Source organism: Aspergillus tanneri, assembly GCF_003426965.1.
Source record: "Aspergillus tanneri strain NIH1004 chromosome Unknown AapTan_2_pilon_pilon_pilon, whole genome shotgun sequence".
NCBI classification, from domain to species: Eukaryota; Fungi; Ascomycota; class Eurotiomycetes; order Eurotiales; family Aspergillaceae; genus Aspergillus; species Aspergillus tanneri.
Genome location: NW_022984629.1, coordinates 1,772,693 through 1,792,414, shown reverse-complemented (window position 1 = coordinate 1,792,414; position 19,722 = coordinate 1,772,693). Strand labels below are relative to the sequence as shown.

General features: G+C 47.6%; 7 protein-coding genes and 3 non-coding genes across 10 annotated transcripts; 5 read left to right on the top strand and 5 right to left on the bottom strand.

The window, feature by feature from the left end:
- Positions 1-137: 137 nt before the first annotated feature.
- ATNIH1004_000567 (uncharacterized protein) lies at positions 138-722 on the top strand (the record flags this gene model as incomplete). The annotated part of the gene is made up of 2 exons (XM_033565275.1): positions 138-323; positions 387-722. The coding sequence occupies 2 exons, from the start codon at positions 138-140 to the stop codon at positions 720-722; spliced, it is 522 nt and encodes a 173-aa protein (XP_033431032.1).
- Positions 723-1,783: 1,061 nt separating this feature from the next.
- ATNIH1004_000566 (uncharacterized protein) lies at positions 1,784-3,223 on the top strand (the record flags this gene model as incomplete). Its single annotated transcript, XM_033565274.1, has 1 exon — positions 1,784-3,223. One exon carries the CDS (start codon positions 1,784-1,786, stop codon positions 3,221-3,223), a length of 1,440 nt encoding a protein of 479 aa, XP_033431031.1.
- A 1,266-nt stretch (positions 3,224-4,489) lies between these two features.
- ATNIH1004_000565 (PLAC8 family protein) lies at positions 4,490-5,059 on the top strand (the record flags this gene model as incomplete). Its single annotated transcript, XM_033565273.1, has 3 exons — positions 4,490-4,577; positions 4,630-4,727; positions 4,823-5,059. The coding sequence occupies 3 exons, from the start codon at positions 4,490-4,492 to the stop codon at positions 5,057-5,059; spliced, it is 423 nt and encodes a 140-aa protein (XP_033431030.1).
- A 306-nt stretch (positions 5,060-5,365) lies between these two features.
- ATNIH1004_000564 (mitochondrial processing peptidase) lies at positions 5,366-7,044 on the bottom strand (the record flags this gene model as incomplete). Its single annotated transcript, XM_033565272.1, has 5 exons — positions 5,366-5,756; positions 5,823-6,517; positions 6,576-6,653; positions 6,716-6,841; positions 6,895-7,044. 5 exons carry the CDS (start codon positions 7,042-7,044, stop codon positions 5,366-5,368), a joined length of 1,440 nt encoding a protein of 479 aa, XP_033431029.1.
- A 284-nt stretch (positions 7,045-7,328) lies between these two features.
- On the bottom strand, positions 7,329-8,294 carry ATNIH1004_000563 (SDR family oxidoreductase; the record flags this gene model as incomplete). Its single annotated transcript, XM_033565271.1, has 1 exon — positions 7,329-8,294. One exon carries the CDS (start codon positions 8,292-8,294, stop codon positions 7,329-7,331), a length of 966 nt encoding a protein of 321 aa, XP_033431028.1.
- A 551-nt stretch (positions 8,295-8,845) lies between these two features.
- On the bottom strand, positions 8,846-11,461 carry NOP1 (Small subunit processome complex component; the record flags this gene model as incomplete). The annotated part of the gene is made up of 5 exons (XM_033565270.1): positions 8,846-9,556; positions 9,623-9,774; positions 9,952-9,965; positions 10,724-11,178; positions 11,237-11,461. The coding sequence occupies 5 exons, from the start codon at positions 11,459-11,461 to the stop codon at positions 8,846-8,848; spliced, it is 1,557 nt and encodes a 518-aa protein (XP_033431027.1).
- Positions 11,462-12,461: 1,000 nt separating this feature from the next.
- ATNIH1004_000561 lies at positions 12,462-12,550 on the top strand. Its single transcript has one exon. It is a non-coding gene; the product is annotated as a tRNA-Pro (tRNA).
- Positions 12,551-12,984: 434 nt separating this feature from the next.
- On the bottom strand, positions 12,985-15,426 carry ATNIH1004_000560 (CCAAT displacement transcription factor COY1; the record flags this gene model as incomplete). The annotated part of the gene is made up of 4 exons (XM_033565269.1): positions 12,985-14,106; positions 14,163-15,013; positions 15,070-15,237; positions 15,303-15,426. 4 exons carry the CDS (start codon positions 15,424-15,426, stop codon positions 12,985-12,987), a joined length of 2,265 nt encoding a protein of 754 aa, XP_033431026.1.
- Positions 15,427-16,163: 737 nt separating this feature from the next.
- On the top strand, positions 16,164-16,252 carry ATNIH1004_000559. The gene has a single exon. It is a non-coding gene; the product is annotated as a tRNA-Asp (tRNA).
- Positions 16,253-18,995: 2,743 nt separating this feature from the next.
- Positions 18,996-19,083, bottom strand: ATNIH1004_000558. Its single transcript has one exon. It is a non-coding gene; the product is annotated as a tRNA-Asp (tRNA).
- Positions 19,084-19,722: the final 639 nt, after the last annotated feature.

Here is a 19,722-nt window from a genome sequence, read left to right as displayed (position 1 = left end):
AAACTACTGGGCGTGGTGCTAGATCGGCATTTCAACTTCGACATCCATCTTGATAAGGTAGAGAAGGCCTCCAATGGCTTCAGGTGATTTCATCTCTCGGACGTTCAAAATGGAGCCTTGCCGTCAAGGAGAAACGCATGTGCATTGCTCCGCTGGCCGTACACGGCTCGTCTGTCTGGCAGCATCCACGTCTCCATGGCCGGAAGAACGTGCACGATATACAAGTTCATGTTCTGACAGCCATCCAGAGACGAGCCGGACACATTGTAACAAGTACATCTCAAAGAGTGAGCTGTGGCACTGGACCTCCCGTCTCGCGCCAGGTGTATATGGGCCGCGAAACCACCGACACAGTGCCTGCTGCAGAGCTTGCAGGCATCGTCTAGGCCCAGCCTTGTGACGACCCGCGCTTCTATGAAGCCCTGGAGGTGTATACCGACAACCGAAGTGCGCTCCGCTCTCTGCGACGCCCGTCACAAACATCCGGCCAGTACCTGGTCCGGGAAATCGTCACCCTTCTGGAGGAACGCGCAGAGGGGTGGGACAGCGTTCTACTGGATCCCCGGCGCATATGGGAATCCTCGAAAATGAATTTGCCGACAACCAGGCCAAATGGGGTTTTTGTGCAGATCCAGGAGGAGGCCGCGGTCGAGGAGCAGCCAGCATTGGAACTGGAGCTGGGCGGTGTGGCGGCCGCCAGGGACTGGTCCGTGAGGTTGTAGGCGATGCAGGCCGATTGGCAGAGTGATAAGGTGAATTCCGAAAGTAGGACGATAGAACTCACCAACGTGGGGTGCGGGTATTTGCAGGATTCGATGGATTGGCTGGCATCGTGGAGCGGCTGGGTCAAGGACGGGATGAGGCTGAAGAAGAATGTGGGTTGAGACTTTTGGGGGAGGAGGGACAGGAGGGATTGGATGTGGTGGGGACAAGGACAGGTTATGCCACTTGTAGCTTCATTTATCCCAGTGGGTTGCGATGGGGATGGACTGAGATTAATCGATGATTAGAAATAATTCACGTCAATCGATGGACTGCGAGAGAGCGTTTATGTAATTGATTTATATGTGAGACGTATGTGACGACCGAACAACGTAATCAAATTAGTGCTATCTTAACGAGAATTTCAAGCGTAAAGAGGGAAAAGAAAGTGGTGAGGGTGGTGTGGAGATGTAAACAAACCCTGTTCTTTAAAAAAAAAAAAGACAAAATGTAATATACAGTACATAATACTAAGTATACTAGTTATACATACAATACATACAAAGGGAGGGAAAGGAAAATCCAGCAGAATGAATTCAAAAAAGAAAACACCGATACAACTGCCTCTACCCAAATATCCACATCCCATCTATCTCCATGGACTCTTTACTACGTATATCTTCCATAACTATCCTCTACTCTGTGTTACAAAACAAGAGATTGTTTGTGGAGGCTTCATATAGCGAAGCAAACAAATCTGGTGTTTTAGCTAAACATGTATCTGGTCTGACCTCTACATACTTCTCTACCTCCTCCTTATTCAGGCAATCGAATGTCATTAATTTGTATTGCAGATATTATCGATCTAGGTCGTGTTCCATCATTTTCTTCCCCGCGTCTTTCTTCCATAGTTTTTCCGGTCCGGTTACTGATAAAATAGAGGCCTAGATCGAAAACATCCTCGTCAGCCTTGCGCAAGAACAAGGCATAACCGTTTTGGTCAGAGCTTTTAAGCCGCTGCCCAGGAACACATTTAAGGATCCATGATTCATTCTTAAATGATCCTGGGTAGATTTCCAATATGAACTTTGCACCCGCTCTGCCTCTCGAGGTGTTTGACCTGATATTCTCCTACTTCAAAGATGACGATAAGGGCCTATGGTACCGTCTGAGTCTGATCAACCATAACTGGTATGCTGCAGTGACTCCAAGACTCTATCACACGTTCAAGAACAATGGCGACTACAGTGAGAGAGAGCGACTCTGGCAGTTTCTCCAAACCGTCATTGCTTCTCCGGAGCTTGCGGCCCATGTCAAGACGGTGGACCTTCAGCATTGCCTGAAGTATACAGGACCGAAGAGCTTTTGTCTCGCACAGTTTTTATGTTCTAAGTACCAACATACTATCCAGCAGGGAATTGCACGATCGGGGCTCTCAGATCTCCAGGAAAGTCCCCTCAAGCATGCCCTTCTAAATGATGATAGGAGACCCCTTGTTGCTATGATTCTGGCCTTTCTGCCCGCTCTTGAAACTCTCTACATGCATGTCTCCGAACCCGATCCATATCTTCGGGCTATCTTCCCCTATCTTTCCCTGCATTCCCTGAATGGTCCAGGGTCTAACTTGAAGGTCTTCCAGCAGCTCAAACCGCTGTTTCTTGCAGCGGACGAACAGGCTTCAGGGGGTAAAGATCCTATTCGAATAGACGGTGACATACCATTCGTCTACTTTCCCGCGCTGCATGAGTTGAATCTTTTACATGTCAATCTAAATCCCCATGTATTTTCTAGGACGACAAGAATACATCATCCGAACGGGGTTTCCCCGCTCCTATCCAACGTGAGCATTGTCCTCCACAAGGACACAAAACTCGAGGGATTCATGGGCTTCCTCGAATGTATTCCTCACTTGATCAATTTCTCGGTCAGTTTCAGTAATACCCCGGACTCCGAGTGGGCTCCCTACGGCAGAATCGCGCTTTGGAAGCGACTATCTAGATTTGAAAGCTCCCTTCGATCTCTTGATCTCTATGGTATGGGTGAGCCATCGCTCCAGCCAGATACAGACAAGTTCTGCGCGCCAGTGTGGAAATTCTCCGAATTGAAATCACTCTACATTGAGCCTACAGTGCTAGCAGGCAACTGCGTGGATCATAAGCCTCCCGTTCAGCTGATGCATCATCTTCCGGGCGGGTTGAAGCATCTCGGGTTTTACGGCTATAAAAAAGTACGTGGTGATAATCATTCGTCAGTCTCTAGTTTGGAGAGTCAGCTTGAACAATGTGCAATGATGTCATGTCCACCAGAGAGAATCAGTGTTCAGGCGGTTGGTATATCCCTACCCATCCTAAAATTACAGACGGCGTGCAGACAAAAAGGCATTCCTTTAACAAGAAAGCGCCTGGGCCAAGGAGGGTTATATTCGGAATTTGCCCGGTCCAGCTTCAGACACAGCAGGCCGTACCACCCCGGAATGCAGCAGGCCCTCTTGGACATTGCTGGGCATTTGCCACGACAGTAGGCCCATCAATATATGGGTCACTTGTATGTTGCCAATTTGAATATTGGTGATATCTGAAGTAGTACGGAATACATATGGAGGATAATCTGCAATGGCAAGTCGGCCTCTCATGAGCAAGGCGACAACGCAACAGCAATCGATGTGTCCGCGGACGAAACGGTGCGGGATTCTGGTCTCTCTCCCTAGCTGCTATGCTGCGGGGAGAAGATGTTGTCCAGTGAGCCTACAAGTCAGAATAAATGCAATTTGAGGGAACATGAATACTTGTACTCTATGGATAGCATGAGACAGGAAGGTAGAGCAATCACGTTGCAAGAAAGTCGTAATATTTGATAATCTCATTGCATTTAGACAGTACGGAGTGAAACACGCGTCCATGGATGGAGATGCCTAACTGTTTTCAACAAAGTCAAGAAAGAGTTGTGGTGGGGGTCGGAGGCAGCAGAAGGTCATTCGTTGGTGCCTGTGCCTGGATGCCTAGTCCTTAGATAACTAGCCCGGTGGTGGGGGAAATAAACTACGCACTTTTTAGTTTTTAGCACGCCAAGAGTCCTGAAAAAGTACCATTTCAGCCTGCTAACTGTCGAGAAACTCTGGTACAGAGTAGAACAGGGCCAATCCATCCAGGAGATCAAGCTGATCCTCGTATTCTCAAATGTACCCAAGCACCCAAATTCAGTCAACCCAACTCTCCAGCCTTGGAACGTCGGCTAGGATACGAGCCAACACGTAGTCTAACTTACTTTTTTCGGTCGATCATTACTCACTAGAAACGTCCACTTTCTGTACTACGCAAGGCTAGCGAAAACAAACTCAGCAGAGCCGTCTGTATGTCAAATAAAATTAAATGAAACAAAAACCCTGAACGGAGTGTGATGACACTGATAAAGATTATCAGTCTCGTGTTCCGCCACAATGACTAGCCCAGCTCTTGTCATGTTTAGCGTTCCCATCTGGTCCCCCTGAGTATCGAATCGTGGTCCTCGTCCTGAGACTCTGAGTCGAGGCTGTCTTTACCCTGGGTTTGACTCTTTGGCCCCATTCTTGTCGATTTAGTGTCCGTCTAGGGGTGCAAAAAAAAAAAAAAAAAAAAAAAAAAAAAAAAAAAAATGATAAAAAAACATAGTTAAAATCCATATTATTTAAACCACACTTTCTTCCCAATGGGCTGATCTTTATTCATCCAATTTTCTTTCTCTCTCTCTTACTTTTTTAACTATCTATCTCACTTATACTCTCCTTAATACTACTTGCAATTCTATCACAATGGGTACCCCCGCACAAGAACAACAACAAGAACAAAGCCGTGAATGGTCCAATTCATTATGGGGTTGCTGTTCTCCCGCTGGAACATGTACCTCTCTCCTTTCTACGCCCTCAAAGTGCCAGGCTAATAAATCTGATAGGTTTCACCGCGTGTTGCTGTCCCTGTCTTCTCTTTGGAAAGACGCAATCGCGAATGGAAGATCCTGCCCTCAAGGAGTATAGCCATATGAATGGAGACGTATGTCGTATCCTGCCCTACCAGACAATACATGTCCTATAGTTTGTTCATGGAGGAATACAAGAACACTCATAACATATGTTAACAATCTCTAGTGCTGCCTCTTCACCCTCGCAGGCTACTTTGGTCTCAGTGGCATTCTCCTCATGTTGAAGCGCGGTGAAATGCGCAAGCGATTCGGCATCGAAGGGAACGGTTGCACGGATTGTCTGGTGGCGTGCTGCTGTACGTGCTGCGCCCTGGTGCAGCATGAGAAAGAAGTCGAGGCCCAGTCGGAGAAGATGCTGGCCGGAGGATATCAGGCTCCTGCGGCTATGGCGTATCCATCCTAGGTAGCGGGCTACTAGGACTGTCTCGCTCTCTTTGCCTGTGCTATTATTATCACTCCCACGTGTTGGATATTCCGGTGTATGGGATACTCCGATGTATTGGATATTCCGGGCCAGAGTGTAGTTGTGTTAATACGAAGTAGAGTCAGAATACATCTACTTAGAAAATACAGTTTTGATATATCAGCGACAGTTGATACTGTACAAGACACGCTACCTCAACTACCCCTCTTCTATCTATTAATCACCAAACATAACAAGCAAATCCATAACTCTGAGACGCGATATTCGGGGATCACAATCGACCGTTTACACAGTGTTGCGGCTCATGTCCGCACGAATCCGGTTGTAGTCCAGGATTCCCTCAACGCTGCCCACAGCGCTCATGGCGATATCTTGATCCCAGATGCGACGCATGGCGAATTCCATCACGTCCTTCTCGGTGATCCGTCCAATCGTGCGCTCGATGTCCTCGGCGCTCAGACGGCGCCCGGTGGTGATGATCTGGCGGCCAATGTCCTCGGCAACGGCAGTGGTGCCGTCCAGGGACAGGAGGATGGAGGCCTTGAGCTGAGCCTTAGCACGCTCCACCTCGGCGGAAGAAACGTTGAAGCAAATGCGAGACCATTCACGGAGAGTGAAGTGGATCAGGTCGTCAAGGCGGGTCAGGTTCTCTGAAACCATGTAGATACCCCAGAGACTAAACATTTCCATCTAGTCAGCCATATGGCCCCAAACCGACGACCAGAAAAGGGGGGAAACTCACCCGGTATCGCTGTAGCTGGTCGAGAAGCTCATGAAGCTGTTGGCAAGACCATGATGCTCAACAACAGAGCTGAGCTTGCTGCCGAGGTAGGGGGAGTTACCCATGGCACGGTCCCAGTTGCCGACAATAGCCTGGGCGACGAGACCAGTGAAGTAGTCATCATCCTTCCAGCTGACACCCTCAATGGCGAGAGCAATGTGGGCAGAAGGGAGAGTGTCGTCACGGAGACGGACCTCGGATCCGATGAATTCGGGGGTACGCTTCTGCTCGGCAGTGAGAGCCTGGGCCGCAGAGCCAGCAGGCTTGCTGGGGAGGGAACCGAAGTGCTCTTCGGCCAGACGGACGAGCTGCTCATGGGGGATACCACCAGCACCAACCAGGACCATGCGGTCGGCGGTGTAGTTAGTCTTGATGTAGTCAACCAGGTTGTCCCGGTTGATGGTCTGGATGTTCTCCTTGGGGCCCAGGATCGTACGACCGAGGGGCTGGTTCTGGTAAGCAGTGGCGTGGAGGTGATCGAAGACAACCTCCTCCAGCTGCTTGTCAACCTCCTCCTGCTCCCGGAGGATCACATCACGCTCCCGCTCAATAGCACTGGGCTCCAGCTTCGAGTTCTGAAGGATGTCGGCAAGGATGTCAACGGTCTTGGGAACATCGCTGTTGAAGGACTTGGCATAGTAGACGGTGTTTTCTCTCTGCAAATATGGTTAGTGGAGGACCAGACTTTGCTCTCCATCGAATTCCGAGTCGTACCGATGTGTAGGCGTTGAGGTGACCACCCATGTTCTCAATCTCGAGTTCCAATTGGTGCTGGGTCCTCTTGTTGGTGCCCTGGAGTGATATTTTTTGTCAGCTACCTTCTGGGAAGAACGAACGCCTTCCAAAGGACGTACCTTGAAAGCAAGGTGCTCGAGGAAGTGCGCGGTTCCGTTGGTCTTGTCAGTCTCTGCCCGGCTACCAGCATCGATCCAGACGCCAACGGTCGAGGTCTGCGCCCATGGGGAGTGCTCAGTGGCGATCTAAAATGGATTAGCGAGTGAGCGATGCAATTGAGATTACCCATTGCTCATACCGTGAACCCGTTGGAGAGGGTAGTCGACTGGGTGGTGGACGGCAGGGCAACCGGGGAGGCAAAACCACGCTTCACGGGCTGGACAGCCTTCAAGGCAGCCCGACTCCGGAGAGCCTGGTTAAAACTGAATGCTAGGCGCCGGGAGGCCATTGTGCCAGAGGAAAAAGTGGGTGTAGAGGGAAGGGGAGGTATGGAGCAAAGATGCAACCTGGAGATGCGAGGTTGAAGTTCGGGAGTCAAATTGTTCGCCTGCCCGTCAGCCAATCACATGACCCGCTTTTCCAAACCTCTGCTTTCGATCCCGACTGTTTCCTAGCTTTAGCGCTTTTTACTGCGTACTTCAGTCTGCGTCTGCTAGGCTTGTCTATTTCCAATTTCCCTCATTATTTCACCAAGGGATATATAAATGAATAACAATAATAATACCATGTTAATTACTCAAATCTCTGCGCAAACTGTCGGATATTCTCCTCCATGGGAATATCCTCCGAAAACCCCAATTTCAACGCCAGCGCCGGGTTGAAATGCGGTGTCCACGTCTGAACAATCCGATCAATGTCCGCATCAAACTTCTCTTCAACTAACGCCCGTCGTTCTGCTCCCCCGATCTTCTCCAATGCATCCAACATCTCCTGCACACTGACCTTCAATCCCGGCAAATTGACCGACCTAGAGTCGCCAAACGCCTCCTTGGGAATCCCTCTCGCATGGAGCAGATTCCGAACCACCGTGTACGGCGAGCAGATCCAAAGTTCTGTCGTCTTGCTTACAGGGAGAATTGCCTTCTTTCCATTGAATGGCTCGCGAATAATATCGCTTGCAAAACTACTGGCGGCTTGTGTAGGCTTTCCCGCTCGAACTGTCACCGTTGGGAGACGGACAGATCTACCATCTAGGAATCCCCGTCGGGAGTAATCATTAAGTAGTGTCTCCACGATAAGCTTCTGCGATCCGTATGAAGATAAAGGAGCGGGCGGGAAGTTTGTCTCGTCGATGACCAAGCCAGGAGGAGCCAGCCCGTATACTGCCAAGCTGGACGTAAATACAACCTTGACCCCAGGCATAGTAGTACGCAATCGATCCAGGATGTACCGGGTTGAATCAAGATTCACTCGGATGCCTAGCTCGAAGTTGGCTTCGGAGCCGCTAGACATGATCCCGTGAAGAAGGTAGACGGTGTCGAACCGGTGGGTTGAGTTGAATATCTCATCAACAACACTAGGAGCCGTGAGATCGGCCTCTATGCATTCCACGCGCGATGCATGTTGTGTCGCTGAGGCGGGAATGTCAGGCTTGACAATGTCTGTCAGCGTCACTGTAATATTGGGGGAACTCAAAAGAAGGGCAGTAGCTAGTTCCTGCCCCACGTAGCCGTTTGCGCCTGTGATGATTATCGACATGGTGGCTGTAGCAAGGTGGGGATCTCAGAAAAGAACTCAAATGATATTAACAGCCTGAGGGTGTTGGGTCAATGTTTCGACTTCCCATGCGAGTCTCCGAGCCCATTAAATAGTCAGATTCATCCCGAATGACTGCGGGGCCACGTCAAGTGGGAATCTCCCCCACCTTCAGGTTTACAGATGGCCTATGATCCATCATTCCCCAAGATTCTCAGTCATCTTGCACTGACTGACCTGCAACACCGCAACAATTCCGATGGGACACGCAAGTCGGAGAGTAATCCGATTGCCGAGCTACGGCGGAAGTCCGAAAGGTTCCAATCTCTTCCGCTTTTCACTAGGCGATCTCTATTCATACGGATACTGGAATCAAGAGAAAAGAAACCGCGTACCTGGAATATTTTCTGACTCAAACACAAATACATTTATAAGAAAAAAACCTCGAGAAGGGCACAAAAAGAAAGCATGTCAACATATCACGGAACACTTGACGCCAGAAAAGAGCACAGATGAATTAAGACATAAACCAGAGATCAAACGACCATTTTTCTTCATGCAGAACGCTTGTAGATACCAGCAACTATACAGTGGTCACGTTCGAAAGGTTCCAGGGTCAGCTGTTCCTTGGGCTTGATCTTCTCCTCTCTCATCTTCTGGACCTCGCGAGCGAACACCACCTCGGGCTTAGCCGTACTGTCAATACAGTTGGCCTTGATACTAACGATGACACCACCCTCGGCCTTGAGGAAGAGATGTGCGTTGAGACCCACGATACGGGCCTGGTCGGGCTGGGCAACGTCGGCGAAGATGACATCGACCATGGGCACAAGCATACGGTAGCGAAGGGGATGTCTGGCATCCTCGACGATGGGGATGACATTCGTGCGGTGGGTGGCCATGCCGATAAGGTCACGGCCGGAACGATGAGAGAACTCAACGGCGTAGACGTTTCCAGTAGGTCCGACGATATCAGCAACGTGACTGACCGAGGTACCGCTGGCGGATCCAAGATACAGGACCTTAGCACCAGGCTTCATGTAGATATCATCCAGACCACCCAGGATACCAGCAGCAAGCTTGGAACGGAAGGGGTTCCAGACACGGTATTCGGTCTTGGTCACAGTGCCATCTTCCTCGGCGGGGGACTCGACAGAAATGCGCTTCTCTCCGTAGACAGCCTCTCCGGGGGTCAAGTTCTTGGTGACGAGCAGATCTTCCTTACCACCACGGGCAACGAAGACACCGGCGTGACGGTGGGGTTCCTACAACACAACCCCATGTTAGTATTCCTGTGGTATTTGCAACACCCAGGTATTGACAACACTTACAATGATGACCTTAGCACCACCTTTGGCGCCTTGAGCTCCGCCGCGACCGCCGCCGCGACCACCACGGCCACGAGCTCCTCCACGAGGGCCTCCACGACCACCACCGCGGCCACCACCACGGCCACCGCCGCGAGAAGCACTTCCGAGTCCGCCTACAGATGGGGAACAAATTTAAGTTAGCAACCTCCGATTTCTCTTCAGGACACCACAGGCTTGATGTATATCGCAGGGGTCGCCGTCACAGCACGAGAGATCTGGCAAGAAGCACATGCACAGATATCATGACCAAATTTGGAACGACAAAGCTGGATACCGATAGGCCTGCTTACGGTCCCAAGCAGGACTAATTGGTGAACAAACCTCGACCACCACGACCACCACCTCCACCACGGGGGGCACCACGTCCACCGCGACCAGGAGGTCCACCACGTCCTCTAGGGGCACCGAAGGCCATTATGTTATGTGAATCGAATTTGATTGAAAGGGTGTGGGATTAAAGTACTCTCGGTTGCTACACTGGCAACGGAGAACAGTATTTTGAGGGAAAAAAAAAAATCGTTACAGGGAATTGATTTGTTCGGTTGCGGCAGGGCCGTGAATCGCAAGTACCACAGATACTTGACGAAACAGTTTTTGTTAAAAAAAAAAAAAAAAAAAAATATCGCGCCCACACTGCTTATCAGTGTTCGGTCGAGGCCGTGCTGCTCGTCGTTGTTGCGGTCGAGATTTTTCAAAGAGAGTCGGGGATCTTTGAAAATCAGAATGCGCTAAGCCACATCCAGACTAGTGCAATTATGCCGGGATAGCGAGATCACCTGACTTGTCCAAGCCCTGCTCCAATTGGCTCCTGTCATCTGTCGATGCAATAGTGACTGCCATTAGGTACGTGAGATTTCACGGATCGGGACTTGCAAGGGTGGAAGATACTAATAACTGGATATAGTATTTGTGAATCATGTTTGTCATGCCAAGCCATCTCTACATCCTAACAATGTACAGGTGGTAACTGAAAACGCCGAATATATATCCCGTGAAACGCTGCATAACCCCAAATACACTGCGGCTGATTACTTCCCAAAAAAATAATAATTTGCCGCATACTGAACAGTAAATTCCGACGGCACGTCCTTGCATGTCTTTGGTGGTTGCCCTGCTGCTGTGTCTACCCGATAGACACTCCTGTAGCGGCCAACCGTTCCATTGATGGCAGAAAGATAGAGCCATGCAACGGCTCCATTGCCACCCTTTATCGCACCGGAAGGTGCGTCAATTCCAGCCACCTTCTTTGTATATGCAATTCCGCGTCGCGTCGATGGAGTATCAAGATTAAAGACAGGCGTTGGTCCCTTGAAGTAGTGGTGCCCTAATAGATCGATATTTGCTGGCGGAAGAGGACCTGCCTCACTGTCTGGTAGCTGCATCTTGTACACTATGCCCGGTAGTATCTCCATCATGTCCGGGTAGCTTGCTGCAATGCAGGTGGCATTATATAAACGAGCAACAGCGCCAACAGCTTCAGGGGCTGAGTCGGAGGTCGAGGATGCACAGCTATAGTTCTACCTTATCGTCAGCTTGGGTTCAAAAGATATGGGGGCCTTCCGCTCCTTGACATACCTGTGTGCCACGACCTACTGCAACATAGAGAGGCTTCTGACCAGAAGGGGAGGGCAACTCCGAAGCAAACGAGGGTAGCTTGATTTTGGATGTATCACACGTTGTTGAAGGACTGAAGAGATCTGTAGCCTTCTCAATGTGCTTGCTCACTCTTCCAAGGAACTCCGCCATATCATCGGAATAGTCGTATGCGTGGTCAAAGAAAGTCGGTGCCGCATTAGACATTGCTACCAGACAAGTAGCAACTAGTAGAATTGGACGCATGCTGGACGCTCTATCCTATCCCACAGACAACCACCGGCAGCAGAGGAATGTATCTTGGCAAGAAAACTCAATATATCAAGGAAAACAATAAGCCAAGTAAAGTCCGTCTATGACACCAATGAAAATCCCCCTATTATTCAACGAAAATAGAAGAGAAACCAACAAGTCTTTCGTCTTAGCAGATCGAAGAAGAAGGGAGAGCAAAAGAGGGCGGGTAAGTGGTGGCAGAGAGGAGCTGAGATATAACGCAGGATGCCCCCAGTTGGAAGAGCTCATATATTAATACCAAAGACACATCACGCCTATCCATGGTAGCAATCAGTATGGATTCAAATTATAGAAACCGCTATCTTGCATTCGAAACCCGAAATGTGCGAAGTATAAACAGCACGAAATCCCTGATGCCGCCAGTGCAAGACATAAAAGATCGCATATATTATTGGATGTTGGTATGCGCTGGCTGGAATCCTCCAGGCTTCACGGCATATCTCCATGTCGGTGTACTACACGAAACATACAGGTTTTAGCCAGCGGTTGATACTCCTGAAGAATAGCCCTGCTGATACGATGATTGGTGCGCTGACTAGCGTAGTTTGGTTGTACCTTAGGGAATGCCAGTGGAGAAGACTAGAAAACACCCATTCGCTTAGGCTGCGTTGGAATACCCCGATTGCTGTCGAGATCTAATAATAACCATGACGGCGCTTGGGGATTACCGATGGTGGTTAGCGTGCAGAAGAGAATCTCGGGGGTTTTACACCCCCCTGGTTGGAACTAAGATCGTATGCCTTGGTGAGAAGTGGGGCTGGGTATTAATAGTACACAACCGGGCATTGAGCTCATTCTATAATATTGCCCGTCAAGCAAATGAGGTTGATCCCAACTCCTAGAAGGAAGCTGTGAGGTAAACCACATATAGGAGTTTTTTTACCGTAAAAGGCAAAACAGTTGCACAGCAAGCGCCCGGGTGGTCTAGTGGTATGATTCTCGCTTAGGGATAACCCCAAGCACATATGCGAGAGGTCCCGCGTTCGATCCGCGGCTCGGGCCATTTCACTTTTTGTTTTTACCAAACTCTCACACTCTCCGTATTCTACATCTATTTATTTATTTATTTTTAATATTTCTAGAGGCGTCTTCTCTGAAATATGTAGCAGTTATGTCTCTGTTCCTCCTTGTAAATCTCTTGTTCGTCGTTGTGGACAATATTTTGTCGAATGTGCATTAATTCAAAAGAATCTCAGGCAGCGTTAGCAAGGCTGTTGGTATTTGTAGAGATGGTTATATGCATGGCTCTCAAGCCTGGTTCCTAATAGAAGCACCGAGCCAACAAAAATTGCTACAGTGACAATGCAAAATCAAGTATATATTCTGTACAGGTACATTAATAATATAAAAGAAAGTGAATCATAACCATAACAATCAAACGCCTATCAGAAAGACTGGCCAAACCCTCCAGAGTGATACAATGCATCGTGCCACATTCACCCGGCATGATTGAAACCTTCTTGCTGCCAATCATCCCCGTGTACCTGCTCTCCACTGCTATAGCCACTACCACTTCCAGCTCCAGTCCCACCAACCACAGCAGCGGTCGCCAAATTCGCGCTATGTTTTTCTATGTCCATGGCGCTCATCACGTACAACATGCTGAAGAGAAGTATGTGGATCGCAAGGCAATACCCAGCAAAGAGGTTGCGACTGGTTCGATTGGCGAGGATAATTCGCGTGAGAGAGAAGACAATTCGTTCAGGTAAACTCATTCGCTTATATGCACGCGTCGACTCACGACCTCGGAACGCGGCAAATGGAGAGATTTGCGCCTCATAAGCAGACTGGTAGCGGTCAAGTGAATGCCCTGACGGTGTATCTGTAGAGAGGTGAACAGAGGATGCACTCGGCCTACTACCATAGGCAGATGCAGATGTTGACGCCCCAGGACCACGGTTATACGTTGACACATAACGTGTCTTCTCATAGAGGCTGAGGTTATCCTTCTGGAGAGATGAAATCTCCTGCCTCAGGGACTTGACTGTGTCGTACATCTGTGACAGTTCTTCTTCCAACTCAGTATTCTTCTTTTTAAACCGATCCCGCTGTGCCTGTATCATGGGCATGATGCCAGAGCCGCCTCCAACAGGCTCACCTGCCCGGATTAAATCCATTGTGTTAGCAGAATTTGCCGACTGCTCGAAGCCTGAAATGATGGACGATGTGGGCGACACCCCTCCCCTTCGAGATGAGTGATACTTCGAGGTGTAGGTGCCGGCAACTGACATGGCCGCCGACGGGAAGGAATTTGCAGCTTCTTGCTGTACGTTGAGGAGATCATTCTCCAACGTTGTTGAGAGCTTCTGGGATTTTTCTAATTCTCCCTTAGTGGTGGAAAGGTCTTCGCGAAGAGTTTCAAGTTGCCCTTGAAGGTCACGATGTGACACCCGAAGAAGAGTGAGCTCATCAGTAAGTTTCTTGTTTCTGGCCAACAGGAGCTGCTCCAAAGAGTTGTTATTCGAACCCTCTTTGGGCTTGGCAGCGGCGCCGTTGGGAGCATTCGTAGTATCCATCAGATCCCCAACATCGTCATCACCCGCCGAGAATTCAATAGACTTGGCAGAAAATAAAAATTAATATCTATCAGATATTCCTGTGTAGGACCACTTACCTTAATCATCTCCAGCTCGCGGCGGATGTCTTCATAATCAGCCACTTTATCCAACCTTGTTCGTAGCTCGTCCCTCTCAGAAGTGACTATAGCGTGCTGTCTCTCTGACTGGGATATCCTAGACTCCCACAAATGTCGCTCAGAATCTTTATCAAACCGTGCTGCGTCTAATTTACGCAGCAAGGATGAGTTTTCTGATTGGAGGCGAAGGTATGCGGGATCGTCTTCGACGGACGTAGTCTGCTCTGGCCGCGAGTGCGATACTGCCTGAGCCAGCTCAAGCATCAACTGTTCATTGCGCGCCTCTACCTCTGCTAGTCTGAGGCTAGCCTTTTCCAAATCGGCAGACACCAGCTCTAATTCTGCAGCAGTAGCACCCTCGTGCGAGCCGTTACCGCTATCATCCTCCTGGCCAAGGCGTTGCGATACCTCATAGCTTGCCTTTAGCTCCTTCAACAGACGTTCTTGATTATCGACCTTTTCTTCCAGGCCCTTTTCTTTTGCGGTCCAGTTATTGGACTTCTCCGACAACACAGCGGACCACGAATTCTCAATCTCTTTAATTTTCGCCTCTTGGTTCTCCTCCAATCTCCTCTTCGCAGCCCGTTCCTCTTGCAGTCGCTTTTCCGTATCCTCTAGTTGGGAGGTAAGTCGGTCCACAGATCCTTGTAATTGATCCCGCTCGGAAGTCAATCTAGGAACTGTCTCTTCGGAATGAACGAGGGAATCCACCGATGTCTCAAGAAGCGGGTAAGGGTCGGGAGCTTCGGATAGGGACGAGTATAGCTGGAGGAAGGCAGATGACGATGATTTACCCTGGTTTGTCAAGAGGTCGATGAATCCCTGGTAGGCTACCAGTGAGAGTGTCAGCTTGCGCAGCGGAATGTTCCGGATATAGAGTGCAAACCTTTGAGGAGTCCTTTGTATTCAGTAAGTTTAGCCGCATCATCGAGTTTTCGAAAATCTTTCGTCTTCTGGGCCAAGTCTTTCCTCTGGACGAGTGCATCACGCTGCTGGGAGACGATGTCTGAAGCGGTGCCATCCAATTTCGCGATGGTGTTGGTTAGGTCGATTCCTAATCAGAATTAGATGGATCTTACCATATCACACCACGATAATGGATCGCTTCAGGAAACATACCTCTCCAGGCCGCAATAGCACGTTGGAACTTGTTCGCACCCTCGGGGAGCTTTCCGGTGTTGTCCTTTTCGGAGTCGTGTCCACCTTCCGGCATCATACCCTCCGTGATATGAAACGAATCCATTCTTGGATATTAAAAGATTTTGCCTCCCAGTCTAGAACACTCAGAACAGCAACCCCCATCGAAAGAAAAGAGCCAAGGACCTTCAGTACCACAACAGAGAAAGAACCACTCGACCAGGCCACTTCATGCGATACGGAGGCCGAAGGTCGGGCCGAGGATGTTCCGACCGCGTAAGCTGTCAGTCTACTGTGATTAGAAAAAAGTACTCTGCCACTCTGCTTTTACTCCACAGCAGGATCATACCCTTCTTACCGCTCATGCGAGAGAGTCTCTTATCTATTATATTGACAATGGTTAAAGAGAGAGGGAAGCAGAATGCTGATATGCGGACTTCCTCTATAGCAAATGGATATATTCGCTGAGCTAGTCGACAGCAGGATCACTGGAAAGTTGGAAGTCTTCTGATGAATTCTTTTCTCTTCGAAGAGGATTTTGCATGACTACTCAAGGTAGCCTTGTGGTACTACATCTATGCTATACACTACGTTATCAATACCTATACCTAGCTATTGCTTTCATGCTTGCCAGCCACCCTCTGTAGGTTCGGGGGCATTAACTTAGACTTAATGGCTCTCGTATGTGCTGTTTGCAGACATTATGGTACATTCATAGGCCACGGGGTAGGTACTGGAGACATCAGCACAGTGGTGGGATGTTGTCACCGATTGCCTTCTCTCCTGAAACATTCATGACTAGGCTTATCAAGTCAAATATTTAATGAGAAAGGCAAGCCCTCTTCCTCGATGGTCTAACGGTCATGATTTCCGCTTGTCATCTCAGAGGAGAACAAGCGCGGGAGACCTGGGTTCGACTCCCAGTCGGGGAGAAACTTTTTAGCTTTCAGATTGGTGTGGTATTTAATTATTATTTATTATATCTATCTATCCTCTGGGATGCACTTTTTTTTAACCCCTTTTTGTAGAATAATAAATAGATCGTATCAAATATTGTCAAGGTCGAGCACGCCCGAGCCCAGTCTGAGGGGGTAGTAATGTCAAGGGTTGAACCCAATATAATGCTCAATCAAGCATGGCCTTCGCTCCTATATAGGGCGCTAGATGCGACTGATCGGAGATCAGTCATCTTGTACCTTTTTATATGGTCAAGTGGCTTTATCTCTACTAGCGCAGAGACAACCAAACCATCACAAGTAGTCTTCCGAATGCTGACAGACAGAACCAACACCTGTATGGACAACACACTAGGTGGGGACTAAATATACTTAGAAATATTAATTAGTCAATAAATACATTGTTGCTATACCTTGGTGCAGTAAAACCCGGTTAAATGCAATCATTTTAGACCGCCTTTCCGGATGCATTTAGAGGAGTATTGCATATATCAAGTTGCAATACAAAAATATATATTTTTTTTAATTTTTTCAAACATTCAATATATTATACTCAAAAAAAAAAAGACCGAATATCACTTTGATACTGCCTTTCACCCTTCTTTTGCAATAGAACCCCTTCATGACGCTGCAAAAGTTGAATAAGATCCCGATTTCCATCATTTTGTTGCTCTTCAAAGAGACGAAGCTTATATAAAGCGCCCAAAGCGTCAGAAACAGTTATCCGTGGTAGAACTTGGTATTCTTCATCATTTTCATCTGAATCAACCTCATTATCTGCACCATACTGAGCTATAATAAACTTATCTAAGTCAGATAAGTCGTCAGTAATAGCTTCACTGGCTGGATTCAAAAACTGGTTGATATTCATAAGGTCCTGTATATTATTCGTGGACTTCAAATGCTCAAGACCTTTTTGAATATCCGAAAGAAGCTTTATATCATGAATATCTTCATGATCTTCAGCAAAAAAAGCCTTTTTAAAGCAGTTTTGAATAGCTTTGTCAGGGATATCAATATTCCACGCCTGAATTGCCCAACGAATGGCATGTACAAGCGTCATTGTGGCCACTGGATCAAAGCCACGGTCAAATTCCATCATCATATAAAGTAGCCATTGTCTTTTCCAGTATGTTTTCCAAGTATAAATAATTCCTTGGTCAAGCGGCTGGTATTTGGCGGTTGAATTGGCTGGAAGCCATATAATTAAAGTGTTTTGAAGCTGCATTTCAATCTTTTCAACAGCTGACTCATGTGCAGAAAAATTATCAAGCAAAAGAACCACTTTTCTACCAGTCATCTTTGTATCAAACCAGCGAAGAAATTCTTCAAAGATATTGGTGGTCATCCAGGCCTTTTTATTATGCCTCCAAATACAACCTAAATTCTCAATTTTTATACCAGATGCAGCAAAAGATTTAGGCCTTTTTGCAGTGCCAATAATCCAAAGAGGAAGACGTTCAGACCCATCAGAATTAGCACATGCTAATACACTAATCCGTGCTTTATTCTTTTTCCTTCCTGGAAGACTTCGCGTTGTAAGACTGGTATCCGGAAGCAATCTCCAATATAAGCCGGTTTCATCTGCATTGTAAATATCACAAGGATTGTATTTTGAAAGCGCTTGCCGAATTTTAACCATTTGTGACTCTGTATCGGTTGAAACGCTGGCTAATTCTCCATGTTTTTTATTTGAACGAATATTATGACGGCCTTGAAAGCCACGGAGCCAGCCATTACTAAACTGAGGCATTTTGCTTCAGGATAGAAAAGAGGCCAAAATTGACGAGCTTTTTCCCGTATAATCTCTTGTGATATAGCTATCTGGTATTCTGCACGCTTAGCCTACTCATAAAGCCCCTTTTATAGCTCTGGCCAGTGTTCTATTCGAGTCCGTTTATAGTCTAGCATGTGATCTTCGATTTCGTGGTCAAGGAAAGCAAATTTTGAGGAGAGCGTTCGAAAGATGGTGGAAGGATCAACCCGGCGTCGATATATCTCTTCATATCAAGGGCTGAACCCGTAGAGCCTATGAGATAGGTTATGTACAAAAAGGAATCGTTGAAGAAGGGAAGAAAGGAAGAGGAAAATGAGCGGTAAACAAACAATGTGTAAAGGTCACGTGATATGGATCGAAGGCCGATAGACCAAAGGTGCCAACAGGGCCAAAAGGGACAATAGGGACAGTAGGGACAATAGGGAAAACAGGGATAATAGGGACATTGGCCCGAGAGGTCAAATGGGCTCCAGCCCTTTACACTTCAAACCACTTTTGAAGTGCTAAATTATTTAGATATGGCTTTAATTTGTGTTGAGCTCGTAGAGCAGCGCGTTGGCGGTTGGTCATTGATAGCTTTGGCATCGTGGAAGGGAGGAGGTTGAAATAGCGCTATATAAGATTAAAATTAGCCTTGTTGGCACTCTTATAAATGCAATTTTATATGAGGAAGATGAAGCTCGATTGCATCTTGTAGATAATGGAGTATAATGCAATTTTTTTACGGGAAATCAAATTGGCCACCGTGGCCATTTGCATTTAGTGGAGGATTGCAAATAAGGAGGTTGCATTTAACCGGGTTATACTGGTGTACTGGCCTGCCTGCTCTATATTGTCCTGTTTGTAAGACACTATACTTGGCAACCTACATACTACAAGCTTCTTTCACACAATTTAACCTAAGAAGAGGTTAAAAAAAGAACAATAAACTCCAAAAGAAATCTCCCCGACTGGGAGTCGAACCCAGGTCTCCCGCGCTTGTTCTCAAGCGAGTGACAAGCGGAAATCATGACCGTTAGACCATCGAGGAAAGGAGGTATCATTGTTTTTAACATTTGATATCATGAAGCACAGCTACTTAGATAAGTGTTGAGCTGTTTTAGCTACCCCAGCTCTGATACCCCCCGAAAGGCATGCCCGGACACTTCGCTAACCATATGACTTCCACAAAAATTATTTCAAAGCAATGGGAGCACACACTCGACCGAAACATCTCTGCGGTAGCATTATTTTGGTTTTCCTAGATGGTAGCTTTCAAGAAAACACCGCCACTTAATCTCATTCGATATGTCGAAGAATGCAGCTTGAGCATTTTGAACCCTCGCTGTGAGCTGTGTAATATATTTATATCTATTAATACCCTACTAGAGCCTTGTTATAAGGATACCTTGAATAAGCTATAGTCTGCTACATCATATCGAGTATATCAGACCCACCATGGTTTTTTCGTATGGCCAGAAGTGTTACGGAGACCTTTAGGTTTACGGGTTTTCTCCAGCAACCAGAATCACAATTGCTGAAGGAGAACCTCAGATAGCAAGTCGCCACTAAGGACCTAATGCAGAGAATGCCTTAATTCACATACCACCAAGTCATCCTGAAAAAACAGATACAGAGTGGAGGACCTAATAGTTCACCCTTCCCTACATCTAGAAACAATTGATATTTC